Source organism: Neofelis nebulosa, chromosome 11 (assembly GCF_028018385.1).
Source record: "Neofelis nebulosa isolate mNeoNeb1 chromosome 11, mNeoNeb1.pri, whole genome shotgun sequence".
In the NCBI taxonomy this organism is placed as follows: Eukaryota; Metazoa; Chordata; class Mammalia; order Carnivora; family Felidae; genus Neofelis; species Neofelis nebulosa.
The window spans coordinates 85732275-85747323 of record NC_080792.1 but is presented as its reverse complement, the minus strand read 5'-3'; the positions used below and the strand labels follow the sequence as shown (position 1 = coordinate 85747323).

Sequence of the window (15049 nt, the reverse complement as noted above, 5' to 3'; positions counted from 1 at the left end):
GCTGAGAAATATCGCTCCCCTTCCCCCCTTCCCTATCAGAAAGGAGCAGGCTTGTCAACGGACCAGTGTCAGCTCCCTTTGCCCAGTTTCAGATGCACCTATGCTGACTTTTGAAGGCTAAGCTAAAAATTTCCATGTTTACAAACTGAGTTCCAACTCAAATATTCAGTGAACGCATCAGATTTTTAAAAAGTATCTCCTAAGAGTATACATCATCACAGTAGTAAATTAGCTTTGTGTAGTTATTAACATCACTAACCTCAGTGACAGGACCATGTTTTCAAGATCATTTCCATCAAAGGAGACTTCCTTCATTGAACACAGAAGTTCTAGTTCTTTCATTTTGTTCTAAAGAAGGAAAAATCAAGAAAAGATGGTAGGCAGGATAAAAACTGAGTTTTACCGTTCATGTTAAAAGGAACAGAGAATTTCGGGGGGCGGGGGGGCAGAAAACCCACCACCTCTGGTCCCTATTTGCACACCAGAGCACATTTGTAAGTAATTATTTGATATTTTAATGATTACAGATGGCACTGACTACTTTCTGGGGACTTCTCCAGTACCTATAACTGCCTTTTGTTTTTGAAGGCTTGGAAGCAAAATTTGACATTGCTGGTAACTTCCTGATAAAACTATTAATCAGTTAAGAACAGCCTAATGAATAATTTATTATTTGTATCATTGATACGTTGATCTAATCAATCTTATTTAATCTCCGTCAAGAATGGATACATTTTGGTGTGTGCGACATCTCAACAAGAATCATTATTTGGTCTCTACACATACATGATATATACCTTTGCACTGTAAATACCAAAGCCCCAGTGATCAAGCCTACAACTTGCTCACCTCATTAAAATGGTAATCATAGAAGAAGGGCATGTTGTTCTCCAGCTTCCCCTGCATGGCGTCATCAACCTCACTTTGCCATTTCTGTTCCAATTCTGCAACACTCTAATAGGTACATTAAAAAATAAAACAATGCGAGAATAGGGACAAAACAAAAACAAGTGCTATCTGCAAATTTGGAAATCTTAGTCCTAATGTTTCAAAACTTCAGGTCACTTTTTTTTTTTTTTTTAAAGTAGGCTTTATGCCCAGCATGGAGCCCAATGTGGGGCCTCAACTCACAGCCCTGAGATCAAGACCTGAGAGGGAGAATAAGAATCAGGTGCTTAACCAACTGAGCCACCCACATGCCCCTCAGGTCCCTTTTAGAACTTCATTACAGGGGCACCTGGGTGGCTCAGTCACTTAAGCGTCTGACTTTGGCTCCGGTCACAATCTCATGGCTCCTGAGCTCAAGCTCTGTGTCAGGTTCCGTGTTGACAGCTCCAAGCCTGCTTTGGATTCTCTCTCTCTCTCTCTCAAAAATAAACATTAAGAACAATTTTTTTTTTAAAACTTCATTACATTTCCAGGAAAGAAATTATTTCCAACAGTTGTAGGAGAAATCTAAGTGCTTTCGCCTTCACTTACCTGCAGCTGTCTCTCCATGGCATTGAGTTTCTTGAAGGTCTCTCCCATAATTTTACACAGTAAGTCATATTCCTCAGCATGTTCTTCTTGATACTGGAAATTTATTAGGGACTGCAGTGCATCGACCAAATTCAAGTGCTTAATAACACAGGAGACCACCATTTCCTCCATCACATCGGGCTGAATTACTTCTCTGTGATTACGAAGGAAATGAGTCAAGTATATGCCGTGCTCTCAAATTACAATACCATATTCAATCAGTTGGAGGGTGTAGGCTTTGATTTAAATATATTAAATACATTAAACCACACCTTCTTTATTACAATAAAGAGGCACGACATTATGATGGCTTTCATATCAAGTTGGCAGTAATTTACTGTTTAACTGACAAAACTGACTTAAGCTGATAAAATGAAAATCAAAATTAAAGAGACTTCATTTTCTATAATTTGTATATTTTGTGTCGGAATTGTATTAAAACTGGAATAGGTCTAAGGATTTAAAAAAAAAAAAAAAAGATCTTTAGCTCCATTTATGCACCATTACAGCTTGTGATATTTGGATGCTGGGCTGAAAATGAATGGTACTTCTGTCTCTTTCTTTTTAAATTTCAACTATTCTTAAAATTTTTCTCCCTGAAATGGGCAATCGTGTCTCAGAAGACAGGGCAGAGGCCACCAGACTTGAAGCAAGAATACTACAAAGACATTTGCAACTGCACAACTTCATGTTCTACATCAAAGACCCCTCACCATCTCTCTGGACTAAGGAAACCCAAGTTGAGGACTAGGAGTAGACGGTCAAACCACCATGGAAAAACCTATAACTTGTCAAACCTTCTCATGCCTCAGAATCTTATGGAAAACTGGTCAAAACATCGATTACTGGGCCCCATCCTCAGAGGTTCTGATCCACTAGGTAGGAGATGGGGCTCCAGAACTAACAAGCGCTCAGACAGTGTTAGCTGGAGGCCCACACCTTGAGACCTGAGGACCTGGAATATCACCTGGGGGTACTCCCCAGAGTATCTGGTTAGCATTCATAAGTAAATGCACAATTAAAGGCTCACTTGCTAGACTATAAAAAATTTACCACCCGCCCCCCCACCTTCCATTGTCTAAACAGTTTTGTTTTTTTTTTCCCAATGGGAAAAGCAGAGCACCATTTAGCAACATACTTTATACTTGGTCTGAATTGAGGTCTAGCACGCCCAGAAATTTCCCTGAGCTTTATCATGATTCCTGGAGGCAGCCTGATCCGGGGCAGGTCAAAGTAGTTTCCAACAGGAGGCACGAGGACGTCAGAGGGGTAGGTGAATTCTCTGTCTTCTTCGATGGTCAGTGGCAGTGGAGATGGGCTTGGAGTAAGGGCAGGCGAGATCACGCCATTGGCCTCCACCTGCCACTGGCACCTGAACAGACAGAAAAGAGGATCTTCACTCCTCTTCCATCTGAAAAGAGCTACTTAAAGTTTGCAGATATACCAAACATCTGAAGGATCACATTATATGTTAGGTATTCATCAAGCCTTCCCCAGAAGCTAAGGAAAATGAGCATTATATGAAATCACATCTTTGGGAATTTACCTTCTCCCCAACATTTTATTATGAAAACTTTTAAGTATATACAGCAAAGGTGAAAGCATTCCAAGGTTAACATCCATATACCCGCCGCCTAGATTCTAGAAAAAACATTTTGATATGTTTGCTTTATCACTCATCTACTCATCCTTTAGGGGATCCTTGAATTTAATTATGCACTATTTGGGTTGGAGAAAAGCTTCTGCAGTTCAAGGCTGTAATTTCAAATTTAGTAAAGTAAGGGCCAAAAGGCACTTTTCATCTTCTTTCTTAACGACAATGACACCCTCGGGATTGTCAGGCAATATGCACAATGAGCTGCGAAACGGACTCAAAGTAGTTTGCCACATGAAGTTCTTTCGCCTTTGTGAGCAAAACTAGCCCTATCTGAGCCTTTTACCTTTGTAAAAGTTTGGACCGCAATAGTTCCTGACAGGCTTCTTCTTCTTTGGTGATTTCTGGTCCATTGTACAGGATTCTCAACATGGAGCAAGCTAACACGGACAGACCTAGAGCCAGGTCTACCAGAAAGGGCAGGCCTCCGGACACATCCTCCGACGACTCCTGCAACGCAGACAGGGGCAGACCACACTGGTCAGCGTGCACGGCGGAGCGCTTTGACCTGTGTGCACCGCACTGCACGGGTCCCCAACCACAGGGGCTCACAGAGCAGCGTCGAGTATTATTGCTATGGGACACAGGCACAGCACCCAACACCATGAGCAGAAAGATGGTGGCACAGAGTGAAGGCTGAACACAATTCTGGAGAGAGAAGAGCTGATAAGACTCCATATTAGAGAGAGCACAAATCACGTGCAAGATTCTTTGGGTCGATTCCTCTCTGCTGTGCCTATCCAGGTATAGATCACTACTTCATTGGGTCACCTCCATCCTGTGCTCGAACCAAGACGTTGTCAATTCTCATACTGAGTTTGTTCAACAAATATTTGAGTACCTACTGTGTACCAGTCATTGTTCTAGGCCCTTGCAATACAGCAGAGAACAAAGATTCCTGCCCTCACGGAGCTTCCATTCTAGCAGGTACTTCCGCTCTAGAGTGTGTCAGCTTGGTGAAACTTAAGCCATCTCCAAGTCTAAAATAGGTTTTACAAATCAAGCAACTCAAGGGGCTAGTAGAACTCCTACCACTCTCTCATTTTTTTCCGGCTGGGAAAAGAATTCACATAGATTGACGGGCAGGGAAGTAACTATTTGGCACTAAAAGGAGTAGACTGAACCCGCATACAGGGTTTCAATGGACCGTATACAGAGTATAACATACCCAATTAAGCAGAGACGGAGCCTTTGAGAATAGAATGAAAATCTGATCCTACCACTCTAAAAACCCGGAATCCCAATGCTTACTTCTATTAGGTGTTCGAGTCTTCTTCACCCCATGGAAAGATGCTAGAGGCAGATTACCTCTCCAGGCTTTGAAGATGGAGCCCCTAGCAGTGGGTTCTGTCTGTGCCACTAAACGGATTTTAGGTCACAGCTAGTTTTAGTCCACAAGACTACTACTTATGAAAGTAGTCTACTACTGCCCAATGGAAGAGATGGATGAAACAGCTCATATTTTGCCCGGTCTCCGAGGCAAATATGACGTCTGTAAGCAAGGCACACAGGAGAAAGTACATTATGCCCACAGCGGTGGTTAGGTTCCAGTACCTGAGCGCGAACTGTGCAAGCAAAGCCCCACATAGCTTTATCGGGAGTGTTGTGTTCACGGCCACTTCTCATTTCAAAGGAGAAGGTGACTGTATCTCCTTCCACCTTAAAATTTAAGGGGGGGAAAATACACTTTAAAAAAAAAAAAAAGACACATGATTTTCAAGAGAGCAATGAATTTCAGAGATTTACTTTCAAAAGGGCCACAGCAATAATTCACTCCTTTTCTCAATCGCATGTTTGACTCAAACTCCATCCCCTCTCTCCTCTGGACACCAGCCTTCCGGGGGTCTCTCCTGACCAGGTAGTCTGGGGACGAGGCATCTGGGAAACGGGCCACGATCACCCAATAGCAGGATCGGAGTATAGATTAAATCTTGACCATAATTTCAATCGATTCCTCAGACTTCTTTCTGCCCTCCCCCCTCCCCACCACCTCACTTGAGCTGGGAAGGCAGGCAAACGGCCTGGATCTTGAAGAACAGAGTGCTGCGAGACCTTGCTCTGTATTGCGGAACCAACACCACGAGTAATGAACAAAACATAGGAAATGAGAGAACGATTAAAAGTGTCGTGCCGATGCAGATTTGGATGCATCCAAACTACACCCCTGGACATAACTTGCTATCTACCGCTGAATTAAAGAGGGTAGGTAACGCACACGAGACACAAGCTTCCAGAACAGACTTTGGAGAGGTTTTCAGGTTTTAGTGGGCATTTCAGTTCATATTCATAGCCTAGGTAGATCTTTTGTAGTTCCAGGGCCCAAATTACAAAGCATGACTGGAATCTCATCCATCTGAGAAGGATCATTACTGTTGCTCCAAAGGCCCAAATTCATTCGAAAACACGGATTCCACATTTTTAACCTAGGGTGCCCATCACGGGAGAGTGCAGACAAGCAAGCTGAAAGAACTAGCAGGCCTTCATCTAATGGACAGGGAAGGAAATGGCGTGGGCACCTCAGTCCCTGGAGTAACCTGGGGAACGGATGCCAGTTCTGGAGCCAACAGGGGTCTGACAATGCCCTACAAGGACGGTCATTCTGAATGAGGCAGTGAGTTTACAGACCCGGCAAGATGGCTCCAGCTCAACAAAAGCACCCACAGACCTTTTTTTTTTTTTTTTCTTTTCTGGAATTAGAGTTAATACTCGGGCCTGGAAGGAACGGGAGTTCAGTTTTCTTTTCGAGGAAGTGAATCTGACTGGATACCATACCTTCACCAAGTCTTTGGGCCAGCCAGTTCCTAAGACACTACGGCTGCCATATCCCAGTGTGTTGCCTCCATACTCAGCAACCTTCCTACTGTTTGTGTTAGGCCCCGCATATATCACCAACTTCAAAACAGAAAATATACTGTTAGACTGTAAAAGAAAAACAAAAACAACATCTACAAATAAAAAGGCTGCAAAAAAGTGTTTGTTTAAAAATACATTCATAACCAGGCACTGATGTCATTACAGTAGAATATTCCCTGATTTTTTAAGGTATAACTGATACTAGTTTGGATGCAACAGGTATTGCCACAATTTAACTGCCTGGGGACCTCACATTAACATAGGTCTACTCAGCTATTACACATATTTTTAAGTAGTTATTTTAATGCTAAGTAATGACGTATAACTCATTAATAACCGGTACAGTTTGCCCCCTGAAGTCCTCCCCCAAATTAATAAAGTGAGCAAATACAGATGGAAAGACGGTTATATCTAACACAACGAAATAAAGGCAAAAAACAAAAAAACAACACAAAACCCAAAAACTCGATGCATGAGGATTTTTAAAAACGCAACAAATTGAAAATAAGCCATACATCCTTTGAATGTTGCTTAATGGGGTAAAAAGAAAATGACATAAATTTAGGCCAGAAAAGGTGCTGCTGCTTCTTGGGTCAGTTTTCATGGATCAGTACTTTTCTGCAATAAAGGTTATTCATTTATGTGCAATTAACCAACTTTCTAATATGCAGGAGAGATATTTAGAGGTCCCTTGGCATTCAAATACTTCCCTGGGAAGAATGAAGCTCTGGTTTCCGTAAACTCCAACTCCTGTCTTCTCATGTGCACTCTGACCACCTCTGACTGCACAGGAGAGCTCAGTTTGGATCTAGAGGCTACATTTTTAGCCCCTGACACTTATCATGTTGTGCTTTCTTACCCTTTTGGACCTTTTGCTGATACCAACCAGGGACCACTGGAAAAGTAAATGTTCCTTTTATCTGTGTAGGAAGCCTCCCTGTGCCTCCACATTTAACGCTAAACGTCTACCGCAGGTGTTGGTTAGCGTAGGTCAGAGGATGCGAATCACTGGTTTTAAAGGAGAAACAAAATGACACCGACTGATATGGCAACCTCTCCATTTCTATTTTCAACAGTCCTATCACCTGAATCTAGGAAATGGGGGTAGCTGATGTCAGGAGCCATGAAGTGGGGCAGGCTGATGGCAAGACGTTTCTTTTTTGAAAGGCCCATGAAAGACCATTTTCTAAATTCTCCTGCTTCCAGCTAACCTGAGTTTTGGAGACGTATCTTAAGCCCCTCCCGACACCTGACAGTTTTCACTATCCTAAAAGATAAGGGGGAAGGGGACCCTATCATTTGCTCAGTGATGGGTTTCACCACCTCAGAGTACATACAGTTAAGAAGTCCTTTATTATTTAACCTAAAAATCTCCCCTGGAAGGATTTAAGACCTTTCACCCTAACACTCTACAGAGGAGCTAACAATCTACATACAACTACATAAAAATAGTCCTGCGTATGTACAAAGCTAGTAGATAACCCTTCGGTTGTTCTTTTATGAGGTTACACGTCACAGTCACATTCCTCTTTCCTCAGAAGTTCAACATGATGGTTTGCAACACAACCACATAAACAGAAGAAAACACTTCAACCCCTCAAATGTTTCCTTCCACTTAAAATTATCAAGCCACTACACGTCAGAAACTACTCTTCCTCAAAATCTATGTGGGCCCTGAGGTACTGACAACAAAGAACAAATAATAAAAAGAAAACAGATCCTAGCACATCTGAAACTCTTCTAAAAGGCCATCTTCTCCCAAAGAATACGTGAGAAGCCCCAGAATCGGGCAGTACGATCTTTCTAGACGAATGCAAATCACCTGTCCACAGGAATTCCGAGCACCGGAGGAAGGCAGTAGGTAAGCAATAGGCAAAAGAAAACTTCCTTTGACTCTCAGATCTAAACTCTGAAAATCTTACGAAAGTGCACTTTCAACATGTTGTGAAAACACTGTTCTTCGAACACAGACATGCTGGTTATTTCCCCAACCACTACCCTTCAAGGCGTATCTTAAAGTTTTCCAAAGAGACATCTGCAGACAGAAATAAGTCGGGAATGGTGACCAGGAGCAAAGAAAAATAAGAAGCATCTAAGAAACCAGCCTATTGGCGGTGGAACCAATACTAAGCCAGTCTTGCTTACTTTGTCATAGTCATACTGTGAAGAACATCTACTATCAAATCTAAGGTACAAGCAGCGAGCTCCTGGGATGTGGACAGTTTCTTTAAATTTGTAGTTGTCTCTGACAGGGTGGACGGTTTCCACGGTCTTTCCAGCAGCCCATGGAGCAGGAATCTTTAAACCAGTGAGAAAGCCTGGCTCTTCCTTCTCTTCCAGCATCCTAAAACCAGACACAGAGAAAGTGACTTAGCTTAGCAGCAGGGAGAGGAAAAAGAAGAGGTACACATGGTAAAATACAAAAGGTTAAGGAATGTCGCTCTCCTTTTCCACATCATGCAGTCTGACAACCTCATAGCTTTTAAATTTTTTTTTTTCAACGTTTTTTATTTATTTTTGGGACAGAGAGAGACATACCATGAACGGGGGAGGGGCAGAGAGAGAGGGAGACACAGAACCGGAAACAGGCTCCAGGCTCCGAGCCATCAGCCCAGAGCCTGACGCGGGGCTCGAACTCACGGACCGCGAGATCGTGACCTGGCTGAAGTCGACGCTTAACCGACTGCGCCACCCAGGCGCCCCCCTCATAGCTTTTAAATGCTAGGTATCACTGGTGATCAGAAGCACTGTAAAAGCTCCTATGTTTAAGGCTCTTTTGTTGTTGTCGTCGCTAGAGAAGATACTTGCATTTCCCCCTCTCTTTTCAAGGAGGAGAGCCCAGGAGAGAACCTCACCAACTCTCAAGTTACTTTAAAAAAAAAAAAAAAAAAAAAAAAAAATGCTATAAAGGACCCTTAAGATTGGTCACTTTCCAAATCCCACAGGATTAGTATCCTATCAAGGTTCCTTTTGTTGATATCTGAATGTCAATTGTTGAAAACTCCATGAGTCTACCTGACTTCTTTAATTTTTGCTAAAGAAGAATGCCTTCAAAGTCCTCTTGTCTACTGTAATTAAACCCTCGAGGGCTTTGCAGCCCAAGGCTGTGGTATACAAACTCCTAAGACCTATACTTGGCTCTTGTGAAATTAACACTCTTCTTTCAGCTCTGCACTAGCAATGTGGTGGCCACGGAGTCAAGTGTGGCCAGGTAGACAGAATCTGAACTGAAAACAATTTAAGATTCAGCTTCTTGATCACATGAGCGACACCACAAGTCATCATGAACAGCGTGTGGCTATGGCTGATGATCCCGGACAGCACGGGGGCAAAGTTGCGTCACTACGCAAAGCTGCATTGGATACCACGCTCTTCTAGAGAAACCTGCAAAGTCGCCCCTTTCTGATTGGCATTGTTGAAGACTGCTCTGATAGGTGTAACTGACACGTAATCGACTGCCCATATTTAAAGTGTACAACTGGGTAAGTTTGAACATAGGTATATACTAGTGAAGTTTCCTTCCTTCGCTTGGTAATCCAGGCAATCATTTTTTGCTTTCTATCACTAGAAATGAGTTTACATCTTCTATAGTTTCCTATCTAGGGAATCATATAGCATGTTCTTTTTGAGGGGATCTGGCTTCTTTTGCACAGCATAAGGATTCTGAAATCGTTCCTATTGTCGCATGTATCAACCATTCATTCACTTTTATTGCTGGGTAGGATTCCGTCGTAGGAATATTCTAATACTCTGCAACTCATTTATCCCTTCCCCCGTTGATAGACATTAGGGCTGTTTCTTGTGTTGGGCTCCTCCAAGTAAGGCTGTTATGAACCTTCATATACAAGTCTTTGTAAGAAGCTATGCTTTCCTTTTTCTTGTGTAAATACCTAGAGGTGGAATAGCTAGGTCATGTGGTAGGTGTACACTTAACTTTTTAAGAAACTGTCAACCTATTTGCCAAAGTCATAGTATTTTACATCGCCGTCGTTGGTATAGGAGAGCCTGTCAATCTTTAATCTCTTGATCTGTGGGGAATTTATTCTCACCTGATCCTATAAATCTATAAAGCAATTCTAGAATTATCTGGAAAACGTGACCCTAAAGTCTCTTTTCCAGTTACAGAATCCTTGCTAGAATTCAGTGTCATAAAAGGAGAACGAGGCTTTCACCAGAAGAAAACAAGGCAGGGGTTCCAGCAAGGAAGCAGCATCTTTCACCTCTGATCGGGGAACAGCCTGCCCTTCTGGTCTGATGCACCACATGGGGAACAGCCCACCTCGGCAAAAACTGGACACTGGGTTTTAAGCAGCAAAGCCGTCTGAAACACAAAACCATCATCATGTCTTAAAGTGCTTACTGTCAGTTATCTGGATGGTACTACAGCCAAATTTAGAATTCTCACTTAAGTCATCTTTTTACAATCCTAGTCTGTCCTCCTTCATGAAGAAATGCTTTGCGACTTAGACCACTTAACATCATTTTATTTAATGCTGTCATGGCACATATCCTTTCTATCAGTCACCGATAGCCCGCAAGGCCTCAGGAGGCTGAATACAATGGTAGGATCTCCGTAGCATTGCAGATTAGCATTTTCACAGCTGACCAGCGATCAATACTTGCTACAAGATCGCAGTAAGTAATTTAGTCAAATAAAACGTTTCCCCTTAATATTTCGGTTTCTTTTTTACTATGTTTTCCTTCATTCCACTATTATTTCCCTTGGCTTCTGAAAGACATGGCCATGTTTACTCTGCCTTCAATAAATGCACACAGCCGCAACGTGAGAGGTGGGCGGGCCGAAGAGCAGCTCACTTTAGCACACCAGGGACCGTACCTGACTGGTATAGAGTACCAACTGGACCAGCTGAGGCATCAGGGCATCGGCCATGGTCAGAGTCTGTAAATTTGGATGCATCAGGGAAGTCAGTAACACTGGAAGAAGGTGACCAAGCATAGTAGCCTTAGTAACTTGTTCCAAGCCTTTTAACCTATAAAAAGTTCAAGAAAACAATGGCTTAAGCAATTCCTAATCACATGAAGAAGCAACCGTCCTCTTTATCTGACAAATTCTCTTAAACTGCATTTCCTTGAACTGCTTAAGCACTTCTAGCTACGGCAGTTCGGTCCACAAATCTCCCACCTTCTACCACTGAGGGAGAGGGAGAGAACAGAAACCAAGTAAGAGATTTCACTGTCAACCTGAGTTGACACGGTGCGTATCACAGCACCTCAGAAGCACTTTATCAGTGGGTTCTAACATGCAGATGGCTACTCTAGGTAGTTACCACAGGCAGAGTTCCCTTGGCACTGGAACTTTAGATCGCTGTGCTGTATGCAGTCTCCGACAGAGAGAAAGTAACTAGCTACAACACAGATTTTTCTTTTGTCTTTAAAGTCACATCGCCCCATTTTATTGAGACAGAACAGTGTATAAATTTAAGGTGTATAACAATTATTTGATAGATGTATATATTGTAAAATGATTACCTAAAATCACATTCTTAATATCCCAATCCTCTGCCAGAAGAATTAAGGTATTTGACTCACCCAAAGAAAGACGTGGGTTATAGAAATTCTCTGAGACTACTTGGGGTACTGGGGTTGGAACAAGAAACAGACCTCCCATCTCCCAGGCTCTCAGACTCTCTCTCCTCCCTGGCAGACGGGGGGCAGGTGGGGGGTGAGGAGGCCAAATCTGTACCACAAGCCCCAGCGATGGGCCCCATACGACTTAACAAGCCCTCGTGCAATGCCTATCTGGGTTATACTGCCCCCAGTTCCAATGTGGCCACCAACTCTCTGGGAATGGGCAGGAAACAAGGGACATGGGGACAGACAGGGTTACCAGAGGAAAAATTACACTGCGGGGTTGTTTTGGATCAGCATCTCTAACATTAAAATCATTATCACACACGGATGTAACGGCAAACCATTAGCAGAAATTTTCATGGGGAGGGCTAAGAAAGAGCTTTATTACTGGGAGAGAGAAGATTACCCTCTACAGAGGTCACTCCTATACTTGAAGAAGTAAAATCACAGTAAAATTTTAAGACATCATGTCAGCGTCATCTTTCGCATGGCAGTTAATCTTCTGTGTCACTGAGTCACCTGGCTGTCTAAAGTACTTATCACGAGGACACCAAGTGCATGTGCCGCTGAGCTAGATGATGGAAGGAAAGGCCAGTTTGGGGGCGATGATGGTGGCAGACCCGAATGTCGGCGGGGAGGCTGTGCACCAGAGCCTCGCCGCCCCCTCAGACTCTGGCTGGCGGCCCAGTCTCACCTAAAAGCACCATTAAAGAGTTCGATTGCACTTGGCATTGAAAACAGTTGCCATTTCAACCTAGTCTCACAAAAATCCCTCTATATTAAATGAACATTTGATGTTCTGTTCTAAGAGATTTTGCTTTCATAAGCAATTCTGCTTCCTGAAGGGCAGCAGGCCACAGCTCACGACCCATTTCCTCACCTCTGCTCACGGTCAGCTAGGTCACTATTTATGAGGGCAGTTGTGACCTGCTGTAGCATTTCCAACACTTCATCACATCCAGTCAGGATTTGGGTGGCAAGAGCCAAAATACTGACCTTTAGCTCCTAGGTAGAAAATATCACAATATTATTTTTAGGCTTTGGGATGAACATACACTCACAACGACAACACGAAATGATGTATTTAATGATGCATTTCCAAACAAAATAATGAGGTGGCCAGAATCAGCCCAAAGCAGGAAGTTCCGCTAGGATGGCAAGTGGCAATTTGATTTGGGAGGCTAAGGTCTGGAGTGCTGACAGAAATACGCAGTATTTCACGGGGAGCACACCGAGTCCCTGGGAGAAAAGGCATTTCTCCCATCCCCTCCAGCACAAGAGAGCTCCCGGTGGCCAGCCCAGAAACTGTCCAGGTGGAAGATTGCCTTGGGTGGTATGAGGGTAGCTAAAGAGAAAAACAGAACAGTAAAAGGCGCGTGTAGAGGCGGTGAATAAAATGAGACAAAAACACAACATTCTGAAACAGTACAAGTGACCTTTTTACTTAATGTTGTAAACCATCACACTTGAAAACAGGCAAGTTAAAAATTCAATTGAAGTAGCAGGCAGTTACAGGCTATCGAACATTAAAATTAACTATTAGAGAGTTCGTGGGCATACAAACACTAAATCGTGTGTTAAAAAGCACTCGTTAAAATCACACAAGTGTTTAGCTTACAATTATTTTCTGTTAAGAAAAAATACAACCAACCTAACCTTCTAGGTGAAATCTGGGTTTTTCATTTTTCCCAGAGATACTGGATAACTCTGCCTCTTCTGCCTTTACCAAGAGTATTTCTCTCCGTGGATTAATTAAAGAATTTACAGAATTTAGCCTTTCAAATAGAAAACACTTGCTTCCATTGTTGGGACTTTTCTGGGGCCTTCTTTGCAATTATTAAGATGTTTTTATCATGAAGAGAAAAGGAATTCTGAACTGACAGGCTAAACCAGGGTTTAAGTCACACGGATCCCATCAGCTGCCATGTGCTAACGGCGCCCCCTGTGGCCGCACAGTGCGTGCGGTTTGCATGCCTCCTCCTCTGAGCCTCACAGAACCTCGCAAGGGAGACTTAGTGTCCTTTTTCACTGAGAAACTAAGGCAAGAGAAGTTAATCAACAGTATCAGCCATTTAAATGATTAATTCCTGCATTTTTGCCTATTTAAAAACTGATTATACAGTGAGATCAACTCAAGAATTCACAAGTGTACGGGTTTTAGAGTATGAGCGCATAAAGCAGTAAGAAAAGGGCGAAGCATAATGGCTTTTATCTCTATCGCTTCCTCGGTAAATTTCTCAGTGTGTTTCAGTCAACACGTTAGAGAAGAACCAAGTTCTTATCGATTTCTCTAGTTTTCTCACAAAGAAGAAATTCTACACAACAATGCAAGCAACAGCCTCCAGCATCTGTCAAAATTATAACCACCACTGCTATAAAAAAAATCTTTGGATTGCTATAAATTGCCATGTGGGAACAAATTATTGAGTTTACATAGAAGCTAACTTAAAAATAATTACAGAGAATGAAATGAACCGTAGGTTTAGAAATTATTCAATATAAAGGTTGTGAGAAAATTACCACCTTTTTAAGTTATTTGAATGGAGAGAATGTAATAAACCAGCCACAAAGTCAAAATTATTTCAAATGTTGGATTATTTTATCTCTATATGCATAGATTTCAGATGTGTACGAGATCACTTGTAAGCGCAATACTTTATAGTCCTTTAAAAAAGGAGGAAATAACCAAGGCACATGAAGAGTGACACGAGCACACGGAGACACGTTATGAGAGTGTCACAAATATGGTAACCACTGTGCAAGGACATAAAAACCTATGAGATGAGTGACCTAATATTACCTCTCACAACAATAGAGCCACAGGGTGAAATGCGACATCGTAATACACAGAGTTAGCCAGTCGAGCTGCCCTTTACACACTGGGTAGAAAGCATCGTTAGAAGAAAGCTTGGTGTTTACCTGTACCTTCAATGTCTCTCCCTGCAAGGAGCTGTCACTGTCCTCGTTCTCATCGGGTTTAATCAAAATAGTGTTACTGAGAAGGTGGTTCTGAACTGCCATCAGATAGCGCAGGCAGGAGGATGCAGCCTTTAATACAAATAAGGGCATTTAAATGATCTACACCTTACAGCAAAAAGGGTTCATGTCATCCTCATGTTTATAAGGGTTGGACAAGGGAAGCAGAAGAGAAAGTACAGAAAACAGACCAGGTTAGTTTCTCAGGTGACTTATTTCCACATGACTTTTGATGTGTCATTTGACACATTCACCTTTCTGCCTTCTGCTGCCTAATTCGCACTAGTCACTCAGATACTTACTTGAATTTCTCCCACCCTCTCCCCCTCTCATGAATTTCCACTAGAAAAGAGTCCACCAGAACCTTGAAAGAATCTCTAGGTTCTTTCTAGTCTCTGGGGGAACCGTGACGTTTTAGAAAACGATACTACATTAACAGTTAACAGGAAGGACAAT

At 42.6% G+C, this 15049-nt stretch overlaps 1 protein-coding gene across 6 annotated transcripts in view; it reads right to left on the bottom strand.

The window, feature by feature from the left end:
* Positions 1 to 15049, bottom strand: part of HECTD4 (HECT domain E3 ubiquitin protein ligase 4) — a 195351-nt gene that overhangs the window by 73808 nt on the left and 106494 nt on the right. For 3 of the 6 annotated variants that reach the window (XM_058691661.1, XM_058691662.1, XM_058691666.1), the window contains 12 exons: positions 14537 to 14665; positions 12498 to 12622; positions 10863 to 11016; positions 10246 to 10346; positions 8171 to 8369; positions 5945 to 6091; positions 4727 to 4831; positions 3459 to 3622; positions 2657 to 2890; positions 1480 to 1672; positions 850 to 954; positions 260 to 348 (listed from right to left, as the gene is read on the bottom strand). In XM_058691661.1, coding sequence (XP_058547644.1) covers positions 260 to 348; positions 850 to 954; positions 1480 to 1672; positions 2657 to 2890; positions 3459 to 3622; positions 4727 to 4831; positions 5945 to 6091; positions 8171 to 8369; positions 10246 to 10346; positions 10863 to 11016; positions 12498 to 12622; positions 14537 to 14665 — 1745 coding nt within the window. The remainder of the gene's footprint in view (positions 1 to 259; positions 349 to 849; positions 955 to 1479; positions 1673 to 2656; positions 2891 to 3458; positions 3623 to 4726; positions 4832 to 5944; positions 6092 to 8170; positions 8370 to 10245; positions 10347 to 10862; positions 11017 to 12497; positions 12623 to 14536; positions 14666 to 15049) is intronic. The other 3 variants (XM_058691664.1, XM_058691663.1, XM_058691665.1) reach the window with 3 other exon arrangements.